This window comes from Cervus canadensis, chromosome 26, assembly GCF_019320065.1.
Source record: "Cervus canadensis isolate Bull #8, Minnesota chromosome 26, ASM1932006v1, whole genome shotgun sequence".
Lineage (NCBI taxonomy): Eukaryota > Metazoa > Chordata > Mammalia > Artiodactyla > Cervidae > Cervus > Cervus canadensis.
In genome coordinates, this window is record NC_057411.1 from 442,239 (window position 1) to 467,940 (window position 25,702).

General features: G+C 36.1%; 1 protein-coding gene across 2 annotated transcripts in view; it reads left to right on the top strand.

The window, feature by feature from the left end:
- SLAIN2 (SLAIN motif family member 2) overlaps positions 1 to 25,702 on the top strand; it is a 70,076-nt gene that overhangs the window by 30,988 nt on the left and 13,386 nt on the right. The window contains exons 3-7 of one of the 2 annotated variants that reach the window (XM_043447678.1): positions 222 to 386; positions 3,333 to 3,494; positions 6,190 to 6,549; positions 6,914 to 7,051; positions 13,665 to 13,742. In XM_043447678.1, the coding sequence (XP_043303613.1) occupies positions 222 to 386; positions 3,333 to 3,494; positions 6,190 to 6,549; positions 6,914 to 7,051; positions 13,665 to 13,742 (903 nt within the window). The remainder of the gene's footprint in view (positions 1 to 221; positions 387 to 3,332; positions 3,495 to 6,189; positions 6,550 to 6,913; positions 7,052 to 13,664; positions 13,743 to 25,702) is intronic. The other variant, XM_043447679.1, reaches the window with a different exon arrangement.

Below are 25,702 nucleotides of genomic sequence, written 5' to 3' on the forward strand. Positions count from 1 at the left end.
ATTTTTGTTTGATGTGGCTCCTGTTTTATTTGCATAACAAAATTTAAGATAGTGGAGATATTTTGTTGGGATTATTAATGTGATATACCCCCTCCCCCCACTGTAGAAATGTTTCTGTATTTAAATTGAGATAATGAATTACTGAATTGCCTAACAGGAAATTTTTTGAAATGTTACTAGCCTTTTGTTCAATTTGATTTCTTCCCTTGTCGTTAATGCAGCTCTCAAGAGGCAGAATTTGTATAACAATCCTTTCAGCTCCATCAGTTACACCAGTCCTTACAGCCCAAACGCCAGTAGCCCGTATAGTAGTGGTTTCAATTCTCCGTCCTCAACCCCAGTGCGGCCTCCTATTGTCAAACAGTTAATACTTCCTGGAAATTCAGGTAAGGAGAGATGAATTGAAGTAATTAAGAAATAGTTTTTAACTTATTGCCCTGCCTCAGAAAATAGTTTATTCATCAGTAGCTCAAGTTCTTTTATTTATGAGACCTCCAACTGACTAGAGAAGATATCATCAAGGAGCTACTTAGCACCAGGTAGTGCTGTACTGGGCCCCAGGGATACAGATAAGCCAGGATACATCCAGTTTTCTTTAGCATGTATGTAAAATTTTTTTAATGTGGCTTGATTAAATAGGGTCACAAGTTTGATTCTCTTAACAATGCTTGCTTGGGTTGTAAAACCTACAGTTAAATAGGAGTTTTAATGAGCTTTGATATTGCACTTTAATAATAGTATTAGACTGCATATGAATGTGCCAAGGGAGTGTTTAGAGCCATGAAGGGTATAAGAAAGGGATAGATTGCTATAATTGGGGAAAGAACATTCTGCGTGGTTCTATGACTGTTATTGTATAGCTTACTGATCTTTAGATTTCACCCAACCAGTTACTCTTATTACTGCTATTGTTATGATTAATTATTATGGCTCCCTTACAATGTATTAATCACCTCAGACTTTTGACCTGTGTACTTGCCAGTTTCATCACTTCTTGATCCTACTCTTTGCTCTGTACATACCCATGACTGTTGTACTAAAGAGTTTGATCTGCCATATTTGTTTAATATTTTAAAAAAATATTAAAAAATTTTATTCAGGTACTATTTGAGACTGACCTTGTACATTTCCTATTATGTGCACTATACTCTTTTTGATAATGTAAATATTAACTATGTTTTGTGGTGTTCTTGCTCTTTTTATGTGCCATTTATGTTAGAGCTGACTCTTACGGTGAAAAATTCAAATACATCTGTATTAGAAATATTAGTAACAGTGTTGGGATTTTTCAGTTCTTCATTGGAAGTTGATCAGATGAAAGCATTTCCTTAGAAAGAAGTTATTAGGTTGGTGCAAAAGTAATTGCAGTTTTGCATTGTTGAACTTGCTGTTTAGTGTTGGAATAGATTCTTAATAAATGTGGTTATGTTGTACATCATTTTAATGCACATTTCTCGCTTTATTTTTTTTTTTGGCTAATGACTTATTACTTGCTGTGTATTTTATATTTATTTTAGACTATGGAAATGATGATTGACAAAAAGCAAATTCAAGCAGTTCTCTTATTCGAGTTCAAAAGGGGTTGTAAGGCAGCAGGGACAACTTGTAACATCAGCAATGCGTTTGGCCTAGGAACTGCTAACAAACATACAGAGCAGTGGTGGTTAGAGAAATTTTGCAAAGGGGATGAGAGCCTTGAAGATGAGGGGCGGAGTGGCCAGCCATCGGGAAGTTGACAGTGACCAATTGAGAGGGTCACTGAAGCTGATCCTCTTTACAGCTACATGAGAAGTTGCCAAAGAACTCAACGTTGACCTTCAAAGTAAATTGAAAGGTAAAAAAGCATGATAAGTGGGTGCCTCATGAGCTGACCACAAATCAAAAAATTCATCCTTTTGAAGTGTTGTCTTCTCTTATTCTGCATAACAACAATGAACCATTTCTTGATTGGACTGTGACGTGCGACGAAAAGTGGATTTTATATGACAGCCAGCAGCGACCAGCTCGGTATTTGGACTGAGAAGACACTTCAAAGCTCTTCCCAAAGCCAGACTGGCACCAGAGAAAGTCGTGGTCACTGTTTGGTGGTCTGCTGCCCGTCTGATCCACTACAGCTTTTTGAATCCTGGCGAAGCCATTATACCTGATAAGTATGCTCAGCAGATTGATGAGATGCACTGAAAGCTACAACACCTGCAGCCGGTGGTCAACAGAATGGGTCCAGTTCTTCTCCATGACAACACCCAACCACATGTCATACAAGCAATGCTTCAAAAGTTGAATGAATTGGGCTACAGTTTTACCTCATCCACTGTATTTACCTCACCTCTCGCTAACCAACTACCACTTCTTCAAGTATCTCAACAGCTTTTTGCAGGGAAATGTTTCCACAACCAGTAGGAGGCAGAAGATGCTTTCTAAGAGTTCATCAAACCCCAAAGCACAGAGTTTTATGCTACAGGAATAAACAAACTTATTTCTTGTTGGCAAAACTGTGTTGATTGTAATTGTTCCTATTTTGATTAATAAAGAAGAGTTTGAGCCTAGTTATAATGCTTTAAAATTCACAGTCCCAAACTGCAATTACTTTTTCACCAACCTATTAAGATTCTTTTGGATATGTATAGCCTTTATTCCTCTGAGCTGTCTTCTGTCCTCCTTTGGTTTCTGGTGATAAAATGTGTTTTTTAATCCAGTCATTTCCTTCCTCCTGTCTTTGTGCTTCACTACTAAACATCAGAGAACTCCTTGGATCCCCATTACTAGTTTGGCAAAGGAATTTTGTAAACATGGCATAATGTAGGGGAAATGAGCTTAGTGTTCTTTTTTTGGTTTGGTTCTAAATCTCTAAGGAATCCTGATTTTCCTCAAATTATAGTTTTCTTGTTTAGGAAAAGTAGGTGGTTTTATTCAAGGGAAAAGATGATGGTGTTTGCTAATGAAATGGGAGGAGAAAACACTACATAATTCATCTGTTTATAGAGCAGTTTCACTGGCTACCTGGTAGAAGTTTAAATCCTCTAGCATGTGTTATTTGAACATTAAATACTTTACCACTACTGTCTTGAAAACTGAATTTTTCATAAGAATATGGATAAATTATAGCTATAAGAAAATGAGTTTTGTATTTGTCATTGTATATGAAGGAGTCTCTATAGCTGTCTTCATTCTTCATCAGGTCAATTTTTAATTTTAACGTCTGGGAATTTTATAAACAGAAAAGACAGAATAACAATGAACTGAATCAATCCAAAGATACAATATCAAGTTAATTGCAACAGATGTTTATTCAATTTTTGTTCACCAAAGTTTGAATCATTTTCTTTTTTAAGGTAATTTGAAAAGTTCATCAGACAGAAATCCTCCACTCAGTCCTCAGTCCTCTATAGACAGTGAATTAAGTGCTTCAGAATTAGATGAAGATTCAATTGGATCCAATTATAAGCTAAATGATGTAACTGATGTGCAAATTCTAGCTCGGATGCAGGAAGAAAGTAAGTATTTTAATGGTTAAAGTTTAGGTCTTTAATTATGGTATAATTTTTTTGCCCTTATTAAATGTCTTACAGTGTTGTGGAATAGTAGTATAATAAGAATAGAAAAGTTGAAATTTCAGAGGCTTTTTGAGCCTGTGGACTGGTTTGTTCATTGACTTGTTTTTAGAGTCCATTGTATGCCGAGCAGTTTGCTCTGTGAGTACTAAGGAAAAGCAGGCTGTGCTCTGCTGTGCCTGGAAATCACACGCTGCGTGTTTCTCCGTGCTGTGATTCACTGGTTACTACTCTATTGCTCGTTTCCTTAGTGTGGATGAGCATTTCTCAGCTGTTCTTTCATTACTACCCGTCCCCTAAGGAGCCTGTTTAGATTTTTTCCCCCTTTTTACCCATCTGTGCTCCCAATAAATTTTAATACCACTGATATATTCTACATCTCTTTGTGTGTACTCTAAGAACCACAAATTATTATATCTAAGTTTTTTTCACAGCCACAAAATCAGTTTTTTCTCCTTGGAGGCAAGTATATCATCTTTCTTAGAATATGTGTATTCTGCTTAAAAAAAGAGAGAGACCTTTAAGGGAAAACAAATTGCGACATTAAGTTAAATGAAGCATGTGATGTTGCTTTGCACAGTGGTCCTTGCAACTTTTTGGGTAACAGGTACCTTTAGGAATCTGATAGAAGTGTTGTCCCCAGAGTACACATGTGCACAAAATTTTTACTATTTCAAGTGTTCATCAGTGACTTGGCTCTCATCTGAATATAAGATGATGATGATAGTATTATTCTTGCCTGTACATTTTATTGTATGGGCTTAACTGAAGGAAGCAATCTCTCTGAAGTGATCTCTTTAAGCTTTACATTGAAAAGATCCTTAAAGCACAGGTTTCAGAGTCTTGACAGCTGGCTGAGGTAATGGAGCAGTGCTATAATTTAGTTCAGAAATTTTCTGTTCATGTCCTTTCTTTTATGTAAGTGTTATCAAGCTGTAACATTAAGAAACTGCAGAATGTTGGTTTCTTACTCTGCTAATTCTTATCCCATTTTTACACATCTTCCCTTAGAAAGAAAGGTTTGGTGCTTACCTGTCTTTAGCCCTACAAACCAATAACATGTTACCCTTTTCTTCTGTAACTTTCTATTAACAAACTCCTCATTCCGAGGTTGGTATTGTCAGCCAATGAGGGGTTATTGTCACATATGTGAAAAAAGAATAAAGAATGCTGCCTGTCACTTAGACTAAACTTACTTGTTTCTTCTTTGAACCCTGATTTTTTAGACTGCAATATTTTGTTAGAAATTCAATCTCGTATTTGCTATAGTTTTCATATTGTATGTCGGTAACACATAATAGAAATTTTAGCCTTTCTTTAAAAATCCTTTCTAAGCCATTCACACAAGCATAAATATTTCTTTTTCTGGTGAATTAAAAAAAGAAAGTGATACTGAAAATGTGAGTGATACTCTTTGAAACCACCATCATTTTCTTTTTAAGAGAATGATTTTCCTTTTTGCAACATTGTTTCTCCAGCTTTTTGCTGACACAATTGTAAAGTAACAGATGTGGGCTTTTGCCTGGTTCAGCGCCCTCATTTTTAAATGAGAAAAGCACAATGCCCATAGTGGTTGTGATCTCTGTAAGACTTCCTGTTAGTGGAGAATTTGCATCAGGATTGGGATTTTCTTTTCTAAAACAATACTCTTTTCATGGGTCTGTTGTCTTTTGCTAAGTAACACCAAGTAATTTGTCAGTTATTACAATGGTCTCCAAACCTGACCAAAGGGCTGGATGTGCCCTAGGAAACCATAGTGTTATAGGTACCCTGATATGATTCTCTTTCACTTCTTTGGGGAACCATGATGATAGCACTTTCTATGTATGACTATATAACTTAAAAAGTTTGAGTACTACTCAAGAACACAGATCTTCTGGACTAAACTGCCAATAGTTAGCAGGATTTCCTCAATATACTATCTAAATTCGACACTCTTTTTCAATTGTAATTTTTTTCTCATTGAATATGTGTCACATTTGTTTTTATTCTAGAAGTTTTTATACTATTCGAAGGGCTCCTTAGGTTGCTTGGGTGTTCCTGGAGATATCAAGATAAAAAGGCACTCCTTTGAAAATTCTTACTTGATGGTTTAGAATATAAGCTTATTTTTTTGAACTCCATTAGCTTATGAAGCAATTGAAATTATATTTCTGCCCAAGTATTCAATTCCTAAGACTGGGTTAGAAGTTGCCTTCATCATCTTCTGGAGTAAGATTAATCCAAAGGTTTAGTATCCAGGGTGTTTATTTACTCACTGATGTATTCTTTACACTGGTAGGACAGGTAATTATTTTCTTTCAATATTCCTTTACTGTTAATCTCAAATTTCGACTCTGTCTTTTGGAATACAAGTATTTTTAAATTTATGGTTTTCTTTTTAATATAGATTTTGGATTCAAGAAGAAATTTTGAAATTGGGTAAAAGTTTATGAATTTCATGTAATATAAAAATAGCTTTTTAGATGTAGTATATGCATCCTTGTGTGTGGGGAAGTCTAAGATGAATCAAGTAAAAGGGAGTTTTCCTTTACATGTTATATACTATTTGTGTTTCTCAATGATAATCTTGTGCTTTTAAACCTTAAAAATACTTAAATGTTTAATACTAAAGAAATAACACATTCATTATTGTCAGGTCTCCGGCAAGAATATGCAGCCACAGCGTCTCGGCGCAGTTCTGGTTCATCTTGCAATTCTACCAGACGGGGTACTTTTAGTGATCAGGAACTTGATGCACAAAGTTTAGATGATGAAGATGACAATATGCATCATGCAGTATACCCTGCTGTTAACAGGTTTTCACCATCACCACGCAATTCACCTCGACCATCACCTAAGCAGTCACCCCGAAATTCACCTCGTTCTCGATCTCCTGCTCGGGGAATAGAATATAGTAGAGTGTCCCCACAGCCTATGATTAGCCGCTTACAGCAACCTCGCCTTTCACTTCAAGGCCATCCAACAGATTTACAGACAACCAATGTTAAAAATGAAGGTAACTATAAGACTGGAAAAAAATTGTCCTTCATATTTTGGTATAAAGTAACACGGTTTTTACCAAGGTTTTGTATTTTAGATAAGTAGATCAAGAATTTTTACTTAGGTTAGTTTTGCTTTGCCATATTCATGAAGTCATGAAGTGTTTAGATTTTGAGTTAAGTAATTTATGGTTCTTTTTTAAAGGTTCTACCTATTTATAGAAACTGTATTGAGTTATTTTTTATAAGATGTGTTTTTTTCCTGTTAGCTCTTCTAAAGCCTGCAGAACACTCAAAGAATGATTTTTGAATATTTTAATTTTCTCCATCCTAAAAAATGTTTTGACTTTTTTTTTTTTAATTAAAATTCTATTGTTCTAGAAAAACTAAGACGCAGTCTTCCAAACCTGTCCCGAACATCTAATACACAAGTTGACTCAGTGAAAAGCAGCAGAAGTGACTCAAATTTTCAAGTGCCAAATGGAGGTATACCTCGCATGCAACCTCAGGCTTCAGCCAGTAAGTATCTTTTATGTATCAGTTATTTAAAGAAAATGAAAATTACAGAGTTTAATTTTGTGCCAAATAGCTGTACTGTAGTAAAATGTAATGCTTATTAGTTTTGTAAGATAATCATAGCTATATTAAATTTAAAATTTGTCCCTATTAAATATCCAGTTGTATCAATACTTAAATCTGTATGAAACTGTAGTCTCTAGAATTTTGAAATAAGCAAGTTCTGTTTAATTTATAAATATATATATATTCTTTAAAAACCTTCTGTTCTGCAATACTGAACATTAAAAATGACAGAATTTGGGGTTGGGGGGTGTGGAATAGTCCTGAAACAGACCATTTAAAACCCAAGGAGCTTTCTTACTAAAATATTAATAAAAATAATAATCGTCCTATAAATATACAAATAAAGGCTTGATAAATTCTTAATAAATACTTCACCAAAGGTAGAATTTTATTTTTAAAAAAAAGGTTGAAAGTAACTTGATGGAAAGAAAAGCTGAAACTGTTGATATAAGGAGACATGCAACATAAACAAGGATTAGAGAATCACACAGAAGGGACTCCTAAGACAAAGCGGCCAGACTGAGCCAAGAAGTGATGTGGGAGTAGATGGGCACTCTGTACTTTACAGAGTGATTTTAAAAGAATTGAACACTTTCCAAGAAGTATTGCTTATTAACTAAGGCAGATATGAGCGTGTACTAAACCCAGTTTTAAACAACTATCAGAGTTATTTCTGCAGTCTTAGAAATGCTCAGTATGCATGCCTTCTGTCCCACAGTTCACATCAGTTTTGTAGTCTGATTTATTCAGTTCCTTTGTGACATATTTACTGTTGGTGGTTAAAGTGGTCACTGTGATGTGTTCCTTCATTCCTCAAAGCGGTGATGCAGTGATGTAAACACACAGTTACTGAAGGTCCATTTATGACTTCTGCACTGAGTGGCAGCTGTGACAGCGCCCAGCTCTTCCTAAGCCCCCCGCCCTCCTCCTTGGCTCGGTTGTGTCTGCTGACGTGGCGTACGTTATGTTAAGCTGCTGCTATTTGGTGCCTCAAAAATTCAGTCTAGAAACAATTTTGGTTCCGTTTGAACCAAAATGACTTTTGTGATAATATTGATAAGTTTTCCTTATTTACCAATTGTAAATGATATTATTTATATTATAAAACTCACATTGTGCTATCCCTTATATTCATAATTCTGCTTAATCCTCTGAACAAGTCTATAAAGTATGTTCAGTTACTAATACATTTTTACAAATTAGGAAAGTGATGCTTTGAAAGGCTATGTAGCTTATCACCTGCTCATTCCCTAGAATTTTTTCCCTATAGGTGAATTATTTTTTCTTTTCCCTCAGAAGTTGATAGTTAAAAACAGATAAAGAAACATAGTGAAATTCTAATCACTAATTTACTTATAAGTGGGATATATGTATGCAGTTTCATAGTAGTATATTTCAGTATTTGAATAATGTATAGGCAGAAGAAATAGTAAGGTACCATCCTTTTTTAAAAATTGCATATACTTATTTGTTTTTATATTTGTAGTTGTGAAGCTTGTTTATGATGAAAATGTCAGAAACATTTATTTTAGTATAGAGTCACACTGTTCACAGGATGTATTTGAAAAGTAGTAAATCCAGAATATTAGCAGGTTTAAAATTTAATAAAGTTTATTTGAGAAAAATATTTAAAACTTGGACTTCCCTGGAAGTCCAGTGGTTAGGACCTGGCGCTTTCACTGCTGTGGCTCTGGGTTCAGTCCCTGGTCGGGGATCTGAGATCCCACAAGCCACATGGTGTGGCCAAAAAACAAAAAAGGTTAAAACTTTGTGTTTAAAGTCAATACATTATAAAGCAAAATAAAATGTTAACCTATTTTTCTGAAAATTTTACATTATCTTTGATATATAATATATATGTGTTTTAATTAGTGTGTGTGTTAGATGTACTGTTACATATCAAAATAAAAAGACTGATATGGTAATTATGTAAAAAATATTACAGTGGCAAGTTTTATACATAAATAGCATTTTAAATATTTCTTACCAACCAGTTCATGTATTTGCTGCGTTTTGTTTTATTTTAAGTATTTCTTCAGCTCTTAAGTGGTAAAGCTTCGGTTCTTACTTGCTGGTCTGCATGAACCTAACTTTGCAAGATTGCTGTTATTTCCACCTAAGGGACCACTTCTTTTGCCTTGTTACTATGCAATCACTATTTTTATATGCTTATTTGCTATGGCTGCATTATTGTGGATGCTGGCATTCAAATATGAATATTATGAGAGTTCTAATATACTTCATTTTGATAGCTATTACCAATTCTTGACTTTTACATTTGGAAAATGTGAGTAACTTAAAAAGTTTAAGAAAACCAGAGCATTGCAAAGGTCATGAATACATGTAATTTTTTCAGTTTCTCCAGTTAAAGGAAGGAATGTTTGTCAGGGACAGTTTTTCAAAAAAACTAGTGTAGTGCTTGTTTTCTAAGACCACTAGAGAACAGGTCTAGTGAAAAGGCTTAATTTTCAGAAAAATATAGGAATTTCTGGTTCAGAAATAAGAGAAGGGAGAAAAACCCAAGACAATCTGCTGGTTTTTAAAAAATAGTACATATTTACTTTCATATGTATTATCTCATTTGAACCTCACAACATCCCATTTTTTGTTTTTATAAAGAGGGAGCAGAGATCCATATAAATTATATGTACAATGCCAAGTAACTAGAGAACTGGCAAAACCAAGCCAGATGAACTCTCAGCTCCCTTGTGTGTCTCCCGATTTCCTCCCAGTTACTGTTTGGATTACATCATGCTGACCCTAACTGCAAATAAGAAGGCATTGGAAAATATTCTTGGATGACTCTGTTGGAGCATGATTTGAGGTTGAACTATAAATACTTTGTGAATCACCACAAAAGAATAAACTAAGTCTGTGTAACATTTATCCTTTGCTTGCTTACATGTAACTAACTGGAAGAACATGTTTGCACAGGATCCAGTGTACTCCTAGAGGAGAGATATATCGGATCAGCATTGTACTGTGGACCTCACACTGAGGAGGGAGTGTCCAGGGCAGCTACCAACTTATGCATAGCCAGACTGCACCTAGGTCCATGGGGAAGGAATTCTCACCCAAATTTCACTTGTAGCCAAAACACTAAAAGGTTACACTAGAATTTTACATATTATGAAACATGAAGTTGGAGTAAAATAAGTCATGATAAATCTGTGTAGTGGGCTAATATAAGAATGAGTGAAATACTTGTGGAACTTTTGTTTAAGGGTAAGTAGTATAATTATGTTGATTCAGTTACCACAAAGACATTGATACTAATAAGTATAGTTCTTCTGACCTTTACTTCTGGAAATGTGATGGAGATGTGATTGAATACATCTGGAGTGGGAATTCAGAATCTCTATTTTTTAGAAGTGTCTCAGCTGACTCTGGGGCATAGTTAAGTTTAAGAACCACTGAATTGGATCTCAGCTCTGGAGGATCTTGAATATTTAATTGAAGTCTCCAGATTTTATCCAGAGATTATTATTAATTATTACTTAATTATTCAGTAAATAATTAAGATGTTTATAGGGTGTATGTTATGTTCTAAGCATTGGTAATATAAATGTGAAAGAGAGAGCTTGTGCCCTTCAAAAGCAGGAAGTGATGGGGAAACAGAGGTATTAACACTCATCAGTATAAAGAGGTTTTCTGGGAAGATACTGAAAGATATCTCAGCCAGCTCTGGAGGAGGTGTCACATGAGGGAAGAAAGTATAGGTTTTCCCAACAGTGGGACCAGCAATGAAATCTTAAGAATGACACCCTGATTATAGTGGTTTTGTTTGACTAAAGTGTGGGTCACAGGATTAGTGGGTTCAGTGACAAGAATGAGAGATGTAGGTAAGGGATAGATTGTGGGAATTTTAAAATACCATATTCGGAATTCCCTGGCACTCCAGTGGTTAAGCCTCTGCGCTTTCATTGCTGAGAGTACGGGTTCTGGTCAGGAAAAAAAGATCCCACAAGCTGTGTGGTACGGCCAAAAAATAAATAGGTAAATAAAATATATTAAGGAGTTTAGATTTCATCTTAACAAGCTACCTACCCTAGGCTTTTAATCAGGGTTCCTTCTTAAGAAATTGAATCTGATAGCAATGTGAAGAGTGGATTAAAGTTCTAGAAGGATTTGGAGACCAGTTTAGTATACTTTATCATTTAAAACGTGATTTTGGAAACTCCTTGGCAGTTTAGTGGTTGGGACTTCGTGCTTCCACTGCAGCAGGCATGAGTTGGATCCCTAGAGGGGAACTAGGATCCCACAAGCCACATGGTCAAAATAAAGAAATAAAAGTGATTTTGCCATTGGAAAATGGATCAAATTAAGATTGATAATTCAGATTAAAATTTAGTTTTTGTTCTTATTTGTGTAACATTGTGTTTCTTTGTGGTATCATGAAAATCGTTCATTTTATTCTATCTGTATCAGGCAAATTTAGAGTATACTGCCTAAACCTATTTGCAGTCTGATTCTTTGAATTGCCATTGGAGAGTCATCACTTGTCTGTAGAAGCTGTTCTTGTGACATCACACATGAAACTTGAGGGATAAAGTCCATTGGAGTCATTATAGCTGTTAATTTAAATAAGATCTTTCCAGAACAATTGGTTATAGATGATATTTTATATTTAAACCCTTGTTTAAGAAGTCTTAGTGGTTAAGAGATACTGTGGATTGCCAGCGTATGTCGGTTGGTTACCCTTTGCCTTCATTTGCTCCACTACAGCCGCTGTGGCCTGCTTCTGTTCTTCATGTGTATCCGGCACACTCCTACCTCAGGTCCTTACTGCTGCTTCTCCTTCCGTCTAGAATGCGTTCCCCCAATATCTGTATGGCCCACTTCCACTCTTCCTTCAGATCTTTGGGCAAATGTCGTCTCAGGAGAAATATTTCTTAATCACCCTATTGATAATGGCAGCTTATGTCTCCTAGTTCTTGTCCCCCTTTCCTACTTAATTTTCTCCTTAGCAGCTGTCACCATCTGGCAGGCCATGTATTTTACTCCTTGTTTATTGTCAGTTTCCCCTTCCCTAAACTCTTAGTTCCATGGAAGTAGGAACTTTGTCTGTCCAGCCAGCTATGTATTCATTATTTCTAAAACAGTACCTGGAATAAAGTACACAATTATTAGAAAGAAAGTAAGAATGAATGGGTGAGTGAAAGAATGAAAATATGAATGGTAGAAAGCATATATGAATAAATATATAAATGAAGAATATTTAATAATGATAGTGCCTGATATTTCTGTGGGATAGGTATGAAGTAGTGCATTATAAAATTGATTCTCTCTTTTTAAGTTTGGGGAATTTTTTGCTAGTCCGCCTGGCAGTGTGTTCAACTTAAACTGGCATCCAGCATTTAGTTGCAGTAGTGTGTTGTAATAAGTGTTGGTAGAAATTGAAATCAGATGGGTTTGTTACTTTTTAAAAATGTTTCCTATTAGTGAAAATCCTATCTCCATTGATTGGATTAAGCAATAGAGATAAAGAAAAATTCTCCTTAACTCTTTTTGGTGATGTATCAAGTAATACATTTATCCACAAATGACTGTTTGAATGCTGGCCAGATCTATGGTTTGAGATCTCCGTTTTGGGGCAGGTGGAAGTGGTGCTTATAAATCCTAGAGGCGTATGAAGTCTGATTTTCGCATCACAGGATGATGTTTTAGAACCACTGGCATAGGTTTCTGCGCTGGCGGCTATGGGACTCACCCGTTCATTGGAGCCGTAGTGAGCTTTAACTCTGGAAGCCTCTGAACTGCTGCTTGGTTGTCAGTTTTGAGAGTCTTACTGCAGTTAATAGAGGAGGAGTTGTGAAGGGAGCTTAGAACTCCTCCTTGAACACTTAAAAAACAGATGCTCTTACTCCTCCAAATCCCTCAACCCCAACATGTACGCACACACATCCCTACCCCTCACCATCCCATATGCATACGTATATAGTCCAGATCCGTTGCTCCCCAAGGTCTAAAATGCCGTTAGTTAAATTCTACACCAAGATGGTGTTGAACATATTTAAAGCAACTAGATTGTTGATTCCCTTGAGGACCTGCCTGGTTCTGAGTTTTCTTCTCCTTTTTGAGTGTGAGGATTACTATTTTGTGTTAGGACAGTTCATCTAACAATAACTGCTTTGCCAGTCTGCTTTTTTGCACTGAACAAGTACTACATTTTTTTTTTTTTTTTCTGTACTGTGTGCTTGTGTTCATCACTTTTACTTATTAGCTTTGTATTCTTTGCATCCTGTAGCATGTTTGCTGGTGGTTTGTTTTCTCTGATATTTTGATCAGTTTACATGTTATAGATTTTCTCATCTATAAGAAACAATTTCTTAAAGTATGCACTTTGCACTAAGATTTCCATTCCCTTTCTTTTCTAACTTAATGCACTAAGCATCACTTTGATTCCTCTGATTTTAGGTTTCTGACGTATTCTCACCTGTCTGTTTCTTGATAAATTTTCAAGTTTGTATTAAAATATTCAAGTTTACAGAAGCTATAGCCTTTATCTTGTCCTTCCAGGCAAATATTACAGTTCCTTATTTTTCAACAGCTTCGCAAAGGCTGAAAAATTTGCCTCGTACTTCCCTCAAAGCCAAACAGTTGCTTCAAACTTCATCTCCAAAAAGAGGTAACTACAGCCTCTTACTAAGTTTTAAATTTCAACAAATGATCAAGTTAGTTAAATCTTTCACCTTTTGGCATACTGAGTCAGTGATGTCTATAGGGCATGTTTTAGTCTTTTTTTTTTTTAAATAATAATGAAATAATGTGGATTCATTCTCTGTTACTTGGATAAGTCCAGAAGAAACTTATTTTCTACAGAGGTATGTATTGAGTTGCAATTCTGAAAGGAATAAATGATATTTATTTATGATAGCTTTTCATATTAGAGAATTTATCATTTTTCTTACCTAAAACTGAGGGTCACTGTTTTAATTTTGTTAGATAAACTAATAAATGCTTTAAAATGTATGAAATGCCAGACATTCTGTATGCAATATTTTTTCCTCTGACTTTGGTGTTTGGATTTACTTATCTGTAGGATGAAATGGGCCTGTTTTCATATTAGAGATTGATTGAGGTTAGAGCATAGTTATGGTTAACTGATAATGTTTGGAATATTTATGGAATGGTAGTTTTTATAGGAACTGACAGTTGAAGAAATATTTGAAGGTTGGACATCAAAGCTATCATATTGGTTCCAGGAGATTGAATGTATGCTGCCGCTGCTGCTAAGTCACTTCAGTTGCGTCCGACTCTGTGCAACCCCATAGACGGCAGCCCACCAGGCTCCCCCGTCCCTGGGATTCTCCAGGCAAGAACACTGGAGTGGGTTGCCATTTCCTTCTCCAATGCGTGAAAGTGAAGTCGCTCAGTTGTGTCCGACTCTTAGCGACCCTATGGACTGCAGCCTACCAGGTTCCTCTGTCCGTGGGATTTTCCAGGCAATAGTACTGGAGTGGGGTGCCATTGCCTTCTCTGATTGAATGTGTGGACAGCTAGAAAAAAGTAGAATTGGGAGAAACACTGTGGGATTGGATAGACCAACAGTAATAAGAATAGATAGAAAATATATATATATATATATATATATATATATATATATATAAAGAATAAATAGGACTTCCCTGGTGGAAAGTGGTTAATAGTCCATACTTCCACTTCTCAGGGCAGGGTTTGATTCCTGGTCCCTCTGGTCAAGGAAGTTCCAAATGCCGGGCAGCCAAGAGAAAAAAAGAATGAATAGAAACCTCAGAGAATATGGGACAGAATAAATATAGGCAGTGAAGAAAAATATTTCCCTTATCTGCATAGATTTCCTCACAGCTTCAGAACTCAACAACTAACAAAGATATAAGAAGGATAAAACACTTTCAGAATGTTACATGGAAAGAGGAGGTTTGAGGTTTGATTTGTTGAAAAAACGATTTAGTTAATATGGCTACAGAAGTACTGAAATAGGTATCAATACTTCAGCAAGTTCATTAAAAGCAAATGATTTACCAATGATTTGGTGGATGGTATAATTTAAGGAAATACTTTTAGATATTAGAATCCCAAGAAAATAGTCAAATAGAAAATAAGAATGTAGGAAAGTTTGTGTTTTGGATGTCAGAAGTTGATCTTAGGCCTCCAGTAGGGGTGTTTTTGGGTGCCACTATCACAAATAATGATAGACGGAATAGATTATGCTCTTTTATTGAAGAAGAAGATGACTTATTAAAGATCATTGTAGAAAATGTTCTTAAATTTTTTGAGGACCCTAGGCCTCTTTTTTGAGATTTCCAAATACTTTTGAATATTTTTAGGTATGGGAGGAAGGTGAAAACAGATGATCATAAAAGGATTGTAGTATCTACAAAAGGGCAGGAGAGGATATTAAGTTTATATATAGTATTTTTTGGTATGTTCCATAAGCTTCATTTTGGGGGCCTTAGGTTTATATAATTTAAAAATTTTACTTGATTCTGTGTTGCTGTTTATTAGATTGAAAGGGAAGGTGACAGTCGCTCAGTCATGTCCGACTCTTTGTGACTCTTTGGACTGTATAGTCTATGAAATGCTCCAGGCCAGAACACTGGAGTGGGTAGCCTTTCCCTTTTCCGGGGGATCTTCCCAACCCAGGGATCTAACCTGGGTCTCCCACATTGCAGGCAGATTCTTTACCAGCTGAGCCACAAGGGAAACCATTATTAGATTGAGAAGATCGTAATTTCTGGCTGACATTTTGGGGGAGGGATGGGTAGGGCCTATAGAGATTACATTATTTTTGTGATTCTGAGCTACCAAACTACCTACCCTCTGTGATAACAGGAAAACTGAGTCTCATAATTCCTGGTACCTCTAGCTGTCTAGTTGACATGGTAAAGGGAGAGTAGTTTGTGCATGTGCATGTTTGATTTTTTTGTTTTTTTAATTTCATTTTGTTTAATCTCTTAATTATCTTAATCCAGACTCCCATATTTTCTGGTTGGTATTGTGACTTGGTGATCATTTACACTATAAGTTCTAAACTGATTGAGAAATGGTTTATGACAGGATTTTAAATACTAATTTAATTACTGGTAAAACTGAATTGGAGAATCTCTCTTGACTGGAAGGTCAAAATGGATTTTCTAATTTCCCCTCGTCTTGACTTTGTGAGAGAAAGGGGTCTGCTTTGGACTGTGGGATTCTCTGATCTTGTAGGGATGTAATGCAGACAGGACACATGTTCACAGATACCTTTGAGTGTTAAACCTGCCCAGTAGAGAAACGGACTAGATAGTAAATTGCCACATAAATCAAATGTTCCTTATCCTGGGGATAAACCTATAACGTTTTCTAGAAAGCTGATTTACTTACTTTTAGGGCTCACAGAATCGTGGGAAGAGGAAGTTTTCCTTAAACTCTTGGAAAAATAGTCACTGATTTTAATTGCATCTAGTAGTGGCTGGAGTTTGAGGATGGGAAGAGAAGTAAAGCTGTGCTGCCTGGCGCTGAAGAAGCACTCCGTAACCGTTTGTTGGGGGACGCGGCCGACCGGGCCACCGACTCAGGGAGGCTGCACCGCCCTTGTTTGCGTTGTCTCCTCGCAGAGCTTTGGCTTCTCCATCCCGTCTTCCCTTTGAGAAGAGGGAAGAGACCCACTGTGTGTTTTTAAGACTTCATAGGAGTGACTGCTTAAACTGCTTTGCTAAAGATATATTTTATCTACCTCCAGTTGTTGGAAAATCAGTGAAGTAGAGATAAACAGGGTGGGAACCTAACCAAGTTAGGGGGAGAAAGTGACTAATTAGAAAAATGAAAACGATCAGGGCAAATTTTAATGTTGTTTTTTTTTTTAATTTGAATGTTTTTTATTTTTATTTAGAAGGAAAAAAGCAACTAAGGCGTTTGTGATGGTAGTTGTCTAATACTGCTTTAATATTCTAACTCTCTGTATTTTGAGATATTTAACATGAGATAAGCAATAGTTAATCAGAGTCCTTATTGATATGGACCCAGGAATTTTGTAATAACTCTGGATCCAAAATTTAAAATTTCTTGTGTTCTCTTTTCTGTCAGTTAACATGTACTGAATCTGAATCAAACAGGTTCAGTTCAGTCGCTCAGTCGTGTCCGACTCTTTGCGATCCCATGAATTGCAGCACGCCAGGCCTCCCTGTCCATCACAACTCCCAGAGTTTACTCAAACCCACTTCCATCAAGTCGGTGATGCCATCTAGCCATCTCATCCTCTGTTGTCCCCTTCTCCTCCTGCCCCCAATCCCTCCCAGCATCAGGGTCTTTTCCAATGAGTCAGCTCTTCGCATGAGGTGGCCAAAGTACTGGAGTTTCAGCTTCAGCATCAGTCCTTCCAATGAACACCCAGGACTGATCTCCTTTAGGATGGACTGCTTGGATCTCCTTATAGTCCAAGGGACTCTCAAGAGTCTTCTCCAACACCATAGTTCAAAAGCATCAATTTTTTGGCACTCAGCTTTCTTCATAGTCCCAACTCTCACATCCAGACATGACCACTGGAAAAACCATAGCCTTGACCAGATGGACCTTTGTTGGCAAAGTAATGTTTCTGCTTTTTAATATGCTATCTAGGTTGGTCATAACTTTCCTCCCAAGGAGTAAGCGTCTTTTAATTTCATGGCTGCAGTCACCATCTGCAGTGATTTTGGAGCCCCAAAAAATAAAGTCTGACACTGTTTCCCCTGTCTCCCCATCTATTTCCCATGAAGTAATGGGACCAGATGCCATGATCTTGTTTTCTGAATGTTAAGCTTTAAGCCAACTTTTTCACTCTCCTCTTTCACTTTCCTCAAGAGGCTTTTTAGTTCCTCTTCACTTTCTGCCATAAGGGCGGTGTCATCTGCGTATCTGAGGTTATTGGTATTTCTCCCGGCAGTCTTGATTCCAGCTTGTGCTTCATCCAGCCCAGCGTTTCTCATGATGTACTCTGCATAAAAGTCAAACAGGATACATGCATTATATCCTTTTCTCTTTTTTTCTCTGTTTTAGCCCCTCTTTACTTTTTCTTCTATTAACAGTTGTGATCAAAGCCAGCCTCTGCCATAAACAGCTTTTTGAAACAGTTAAAATGATAGGAGTTATTCTCACTCCCATGACTTTGTTATATACAGTGGGAGAGTGGGAAAGGAGAGCACAGAGGACTGTTCTTGGGGCTCCCTTCAAACGCACACATTTCTGTTAGACCATGTCATGCTGTTTTGGCATGATGATTGAATGGATTGTATTTACATTTAGACTTGCTAAGGCTTTCGTGATTTTCTAAGACTCTTTTTTCTTCTCTAGTTAAGTCTTAAGTACATCAATTAATTTCCTTTGCTGAAAAAATCCTGTATCAGAATTCCCTCCTCTCTGAAATTTGTGCCTTGATTTTCCTGATTAAATAGGACTGCGTTTTAGAATGTCAAAAATCTAATATTCTGTGGTCTTAAAAAGATCACCTGATTCCAATTTACCCTCATTATATTTTTATTCCTCCCTAGCCTGCAGGTTTATAGATAAGGCAGAATGCTGCTGCCATTAGGGAAGGAAGCACTTTTCACCATAGTGAAGCTACAGCTTAGTGCCCCTCTGCATAAACTCTCTAGTTTTCCCTCAAGTTATACATTAACCTTGATAAAGTATTTCTTTACATATCTTGAGATTGTTTTAATAGAACATTTTGACTCCTTCTTTCATAAACTCTAGTACATTCATCTAAGAACTTTAAGATTAATACAGTTAAAAGGATTTCTGATTTATAAATCTATCTTTTAATCCTTGTTATTTTAAAATACAACACAATTCAGAAAACCATATAATACATAGAGAACTTAATGAATTCCTATAAGGCAACCCCCTTGTGATTACCATTTCTATCAGGGGACTAGAACTTAACTTCCTTAGATGCTCTACATCCATCTGCTTCCAAACACAATCCTCTCTTGACTCCTTTTCACCGAAGTAGCCATTCTTCCACATTTTTATAATTTTTATTTTAGAACTTCCAGAAGTTCCTTACTTCTCTGTATTTGTCATCCAAGTAAGCAAACTATAGTTTTGCCTCTTTACTATGTCTTTTTAAGTCTCCTTAATTTATAGCTTTCCTCCAACTCTTTACTACCCCTTATTGTTTGAAGAAACCACCAAATCACTTGTCCTATAGATGTTCACACAAATTGGATTTACCATGATGTCTTTTATCAGGTTCCTCTGTATTTCCGATAAATTGGTAGTTATCTTCATGCTTAATTAGATTCAGTAATGTTATTTTTGGCAAGACTATTTCATTGGTGGTGGCGCTTCTTCAGCCAAAGGTGCATAAAGTGGGGTTGCCTGTTTCCTGTGATATTAACAGGCATTGATGCATAATGCCTATATCCTTACTTTATTAGGAATTGCAGAATTGGGTTTTTCAATTCTAACACTCCTTTATTTAAAATAAAACTAGTATGCAGAGAAAATTATTCTTTGGTAAACCAGCACTAAAGTTTTATTTTAGTGCTTGTTCTTTCCCTTTATTTACCAGTTTGCAAAATAAAAAATTGGCAACCTAGAATTCTCCAAAGATAACCAGTATTTTTCTTTAATATATATCATCATAAATGTATAGATTTAAACAAACATTTTTTTATTGTGTTTCAATACATTCTGGGCATTTTCCCAACTTTGGTAGAAGCATCGTCAAGTTGGTGTTCAGGTCTTTATGACACAACCCTGGTAGTCTTTGATAATGTCTTAATAAACAGATATGACAAGATTGGCTCATCTTTTACATTTCTTGCCACAGACCTGGATTTAGTTTTTCTCCAGAAAACCTTGATTTCTTTTGGTAGGAAATGGAATCTCAAAACCAAAATCTTAGTTATGTTCTTTGCTATCTTGTTGGTCATTGTTTCTGGTTCTTTTCAGCTACTAGAAATGTATATGTGTAGGTTTGTGTATTATTTAAGATTGAGGACCTTAATGAGTTCACGCTAATACTTCCCTTTCAAATTTAGGGCTTTAGCCTCTTTTAACTTCTATCTATCTTTCTTTTATCCTGCTCTGAGAAGCCTATTTCTCAAAAACACATAGGAATAGAGTATCATGTAACAGTTTTTCTCCCATGTTTTACACAGAATCTTCTGGGGATAAATAACATTAGTGTAATACACCATACAGTATAGTTACTAAGAACAGCTTGTAAAACATTTCTCATATATAACTATTCCATATTCTCCTTTGTCTCATTTAGAGATAGCTCTACATTTAAATAATACCTGATGCTTACTATCAGTCTGTTGATATTGTCTCACCAGTCAGTTTTCTTATTTAAAGCTTATCCTCTAGTAGATTTCTTCAGAAGGAGTTATGGGACCAATATCCATTCTCTCATTTTTTGCATGTTGATGACAGCTTGTTTGCTATTTTTATATTTGAAAGTCAGCTAGATATGAAATGTTTGACTTATATTTTCTTTCCTTGGGTATCTTAAATATGTGACTTTATTTTTTGTCAGGAATAAAGAATTGTTTCTATTATAGTCATTTGGTATTTTTGTCTAAGTGTCCAAAGGTTTTTTCTTCTCTTTAAAGTTCAATAATTTATGAGAATACATCGCTGTGTTGGTTCTTCCGAGTTGATTTCCCCAGACCTGTGATGTGTTATTTCAATTTAAAGTTGCAGAGATTTAAAAATTTTAGACAAGTTCTTTGGGATTATAGTTTTCATTATTGCGTCCTTTTGCATTGCTTTTCTCTTTTTGTGGGGATTCTTGTACACATATTAGGTGTTCTTTGCTTTTCTTCTATGTTTGTTGCCTTCTCTTGAATCCTTTTCATCTTTCTTAATTTCTTCTTGTTCTATAAAAGTTTATTTTCATTGTTTATTTCTCTTAAAGCACTCTGTTGTGTATGGTGACTCTTGTGTTCCTTCCATCTTAGTCTTCACTTTGAAATGATTTATGTCTAATTCTTTTCTGTGTTCCACCATCTCACTTTTGAGTATTTTTCATTCTTATTTATGTTCTTTTGTATCTCGTAATTTTCATCTTTGTATGTGTGTGCGCATCAGTTCAGTTCAGTTGCTCAGTCGTGTCTGACTCTTTGTGACCCCTTGGACTACAACACGTCAGGCTTTCCTGTCCATTGCCGACTCCCAGAGCTTGCTCAAACTCATGTCCATCGAGTCAGTGATGCCATCCAACCGTCTCGTCCTCTGCCGTCCCCTTCTCCTCCTGCCTTCAATCTTTCCCAGCATCAGGGTCTTTTCAAATGAGTCAGTTCTTCACATCAGATGGCCAAAGGATTGGAGTTTCAGCTTCAGCATCAGTCCTTCCAATGAATATTCAGGACTGATCTCCTTTAGGATGGACTGGTTGGATCTCCTTGCAGTCCAAGGGACTCTCAAGAGTCTTCTCCAACACCACAGTTCAAAAGCATCAATTCTTTGGCGCTCAGCTTTCTTTATAATCCAACATTCATACATGACTACTGTAAAAACCATAGCTTTGACTAGATGGACCTTTGTTGTGTATGCATGGTAGACATATTTGGCAAGATTTCACCATTAGTAGAAGTATTATTCTATTCTTTATTTTCTTATTCTCTTTTTTTCATATAATAACTTTATATGAAATTTGGCCTCATTCTTTCTGTTGTTTATTCTGTGAAATTGTTTTTCTAAACACTTAGAAAGGGAGGTTTAAGAGTTTCTAATTTATGGCTATAGTGCTCCCTCTTCTGTTGTTTTAGGGAACTGGTCAAAAATAAGGCTACTTATTTTCTGAGGTTTCTTGCTTTTATTCTCCTCCCTTATTTTAAAATTCATTCTTTTAAAGTGTACGCAAAAAAAGGGTAATACAATTAACCCTTGAACAACACAGGTTTGAACTGTGTGGGTTCACTTACACATGAATGTTTTCACTATGACATGTGCTACAATACTACACAGCCTGTAGTGGCTGAATCCGCAGGTGCAGAAGCATGGGCCAACTGCAAAGTTATATGTGGGTTTTCCACTGTGCAAATGGTCAGTACCTCTAACTCCTTGAATTACTCAAAGGTCAGTTCATAAGTTGAGCAACTGTTAACCACTGTCTGATTTTAGAAATTTTCATCACCCCATAAGAAATACAGTGCCCGTTAGCAGTCAGTCCCCATTCCCCACTCCTTCTAGGCACTGGCAGCCACTAATCTGTCTCTGGATTTGCCTATGCTAAACGTTTTGTATCAGTAGAAATCATACAATATGTGATCTTTGCAGCTGGCTTATTTCACTTACCATAACATTTCCAAAGTTCATGGTTTTTAGCATGTATTAGTACTTTGTTCCTTTTTTTTTACTTTGTTCCTTTTTTATTACCAAATAATATCCCATTGTATAGACACAAACAAATTTTGTCTATCCATTCATCAGTTGGTGGACATTTGAGTTGTTTCAGATTTTCTACCTATTGTGAATAATGCTGCTGATGCTGCAGATTTTTGTTGGTAGCTTATTTATTATCTATTAGTGTTTTTGTATATATGGAAGAAAAGCTAGTGAAGCCGATTCTCACAGGTTTCTTCTGCCTCTTTGTTTAATAAATATTCTCTTTATATGCTTAGAAAAATTATGGCAAGTACTGTGCACTAACAAAAGCAGAAATCAAAGACTTTTTTATGATTACTTGTCAGCCATTAAAAATTTAATATACCTTGGTGTCATATTTTATAAAACCTGCATAGGATAGTAGCCCCACAAATAAACTTTCTGAGTCTAGTTGAAATTGAAATGGTAAAAATGATATTTTAACTTTTACTCCCAGAGATGTTTCTCTTTTGGTATTACCAGTCTGGGAATTTGGAGACCTAGATTCAAGGCCTCATTTTCTTATCTATTTGGTCAATTGATTTCTGTGATTATGGCAGTTTTCCTTCACTGTATAGTGGAAGGGTTGTACTCGGTGGTTACTACCATCTCTTTTAACAACGATTCTTTAACTTTGTAATGAGAGAATCATATTTACTTCATCTCTGTGGTCTTTAATAACCAGAAATTATTTTAAAAGTCCTTGTTATGTCAGTAACCTGTTGCCCATCATTTATGGTATATAGATCATTGAGGGGCTGGAATGACTAGTGTAACTAGGATAATTGACAAGGAAGTATTTTTGTCCCTTTTTCTTTCTTTATTAATTGAATGGCATTTGTGTTTTAATAAATATTTTGTTACCCATTAGTCTTGGCGACAGATGTTTGGCATTGTGTGTGTTTTTATTGCAAACTATTTATTTATTGGATATTTGTATATATTTTTAAAATTATGCAATTAATGTAATTTGTAGTTTGGTTGACACATGACTGTGAAAACAACCACTTGATTGTCTAGTTTTTATATTGCAAAATAGTGTTTAATGTTGTGATAGATTATTTGTAAAAATATTCAGTGAATATTTATCAAGATAAAGACAGTATACAGTTTAATCCGTTTCTACTTTTTAGAGTTAAGTGCCTGCTGAATCATTTAAGCCTTAAATAGAAAATAAACAGCATTTTTATTAAATGCTTATTAAAAGACAAAGATGAATATTTCTAAAACAAGAATCCTCATATCACCCACCATTCCATTTTAGAGATGACTCTGACACCACAGTTAACATTCTTAGTCGTACGTCAGTTTTATAAATAGAATTCTGATTCTTGCTTGGAGCAGGTCACATTCCTTCATTTTGTGCCTTGGTTCAAGTGTAATTCCTGATATCCAAAATGAGTAAAGAGAAATTATATCCTGCTGTCATAATTAATTTGGGCAATAGAGCCTAATTTACTTAATCCCTATATTTTAGTCAGTTTATCAGAACAGCCTCAGAGACTTGTCCTGAGTGGCATTGTTGAATATCTTTCCAGAGAACTGAGCTGCAGCAGGCTGAAAGGCACCATATTCCCTTGGTATGGGAGGCATGGATATGGTTTGTTTTATAAATCCTGTAATATTTTATATTTTATCAACAGTTTGCTTATACATTACTCATTTGATCTTCACAGCTAACCTATGGTATTTGCTGAAACTTGTTTTATTAGATTTACATCTATGTATTATTTTCTGTCTTTTGGGGTGCAGTGCAAGTGGTATTGCATTTAAAATTTATATTTCCATGCACTTACTGCTGGCATATAGAAATATAATCAGTTTTTATATGTTAATCTTCCATTTTGTGACTTTCCTGAGCTTAGAATTTCTGGAAGATTTTATTTTTTGTTTGTTTTTTAGATTCCTTGGGATTTTCTATATGTAAACAGTCACGGAGAAAGTTTTTTTTCCCTAATCTGTTGTTGTTGTTGTTCAGCTGCCTAGTCACGTCTGACTTTTTGTGACCCCATGGACTGCAGTACTCCAGGCCTCCCTGCCCCTCACTGTCTCCTGGAGTTTGCCCAAGTTCTTGTCCATGGCATCGGTGATACCATCCAGCCCTCTCATCCTCTGACACTTTGTTCTCCTTCTGCCCTCATCTTTCCTAGAAATCTATTAGGTTGGTGCAAGAGGAATTGCAGTTTTGTACCATGAATTTTAAATCATAACTAGGCTCAAACACATCTTTATTAATCAAAATAGGAACCATTACAATCAACACATTTTTGCCAATGAGAAATAGGTTTGCTTATTCCTAGAGCATAAAACTCTGTGCTTCGGGATTTGATGAACTCTTGGAAAGCATTTTCTGCCTCCTGTGGTTGTGGAACCATTTTACCTGCAAAAAGTTGTCGAGATGCTTGAAGAAATGGTAGTCTGTTGACGAGAGGTCAGGAGCATATGGCGGATGAAGCAAAACTTGGTAGCCCAACATGATCAACTTTTGAAGCGTCGGTTGTGTAATGTGCAGTCAGGCATTGTCATGGAGAAGAATCGGGCCGTTTCTGTTGACTGATGCCGGCTGCAAACATTGCTGTTTTTGTTGCATCTCATTGATTTGCTGAGCATACTTCTCAAATAGAATGGTTTTGCTAGGATTCAAAAAGCTGTAGTGGATCAAACCGCAGCAGACCACCAAACAGTGACCATGACCTTCTTTGCATGTGAGTTTGGCTTTGAGAAGTTCTTTGGATCTTCTTCTCAGTCCAGCCATGAGCTGGTCGTCATCAGTTGTCATACAAAATCCTGTTTTCATCATATATCACAATCTGATTGCGAAATGGCTCATTGTGTAGAATAAAAAAAGACAACCCTTCAAAATGACGATTTTTTTATTTTCAGTCAGTTCATAAGGCACCCACTTACCAAGCCTTGTCACCTTTCCAATTTGCTTCTGCTGCCAAACAACCACAGAATGGTCGACATTGAGACTTCGGCAACTTCTCGTGTGGTTAGTTGTAAGAGGACTAGCTTCCATGATGTCTCTCAGTTGGCAGCTTCCAGTGGATGGCCAGCATGCTCCTCCTTTTCAGTGCTCTCGTCTCCTTTGTAAAACTTCTTGAACTACCACTGCACTGAATGTTCGCTAGCAGTTCCTGGGCCGAATGTGTTGTTGATGCTTTGAGTTGTCTCTGCTGCTTTATGACCCATTTTGAACTAAATAAGAAAATCACTTGAAGTTGCTTTTTGTCTAACATTTCCATAGTCTAAAATATAAAAAACAACAAGTAA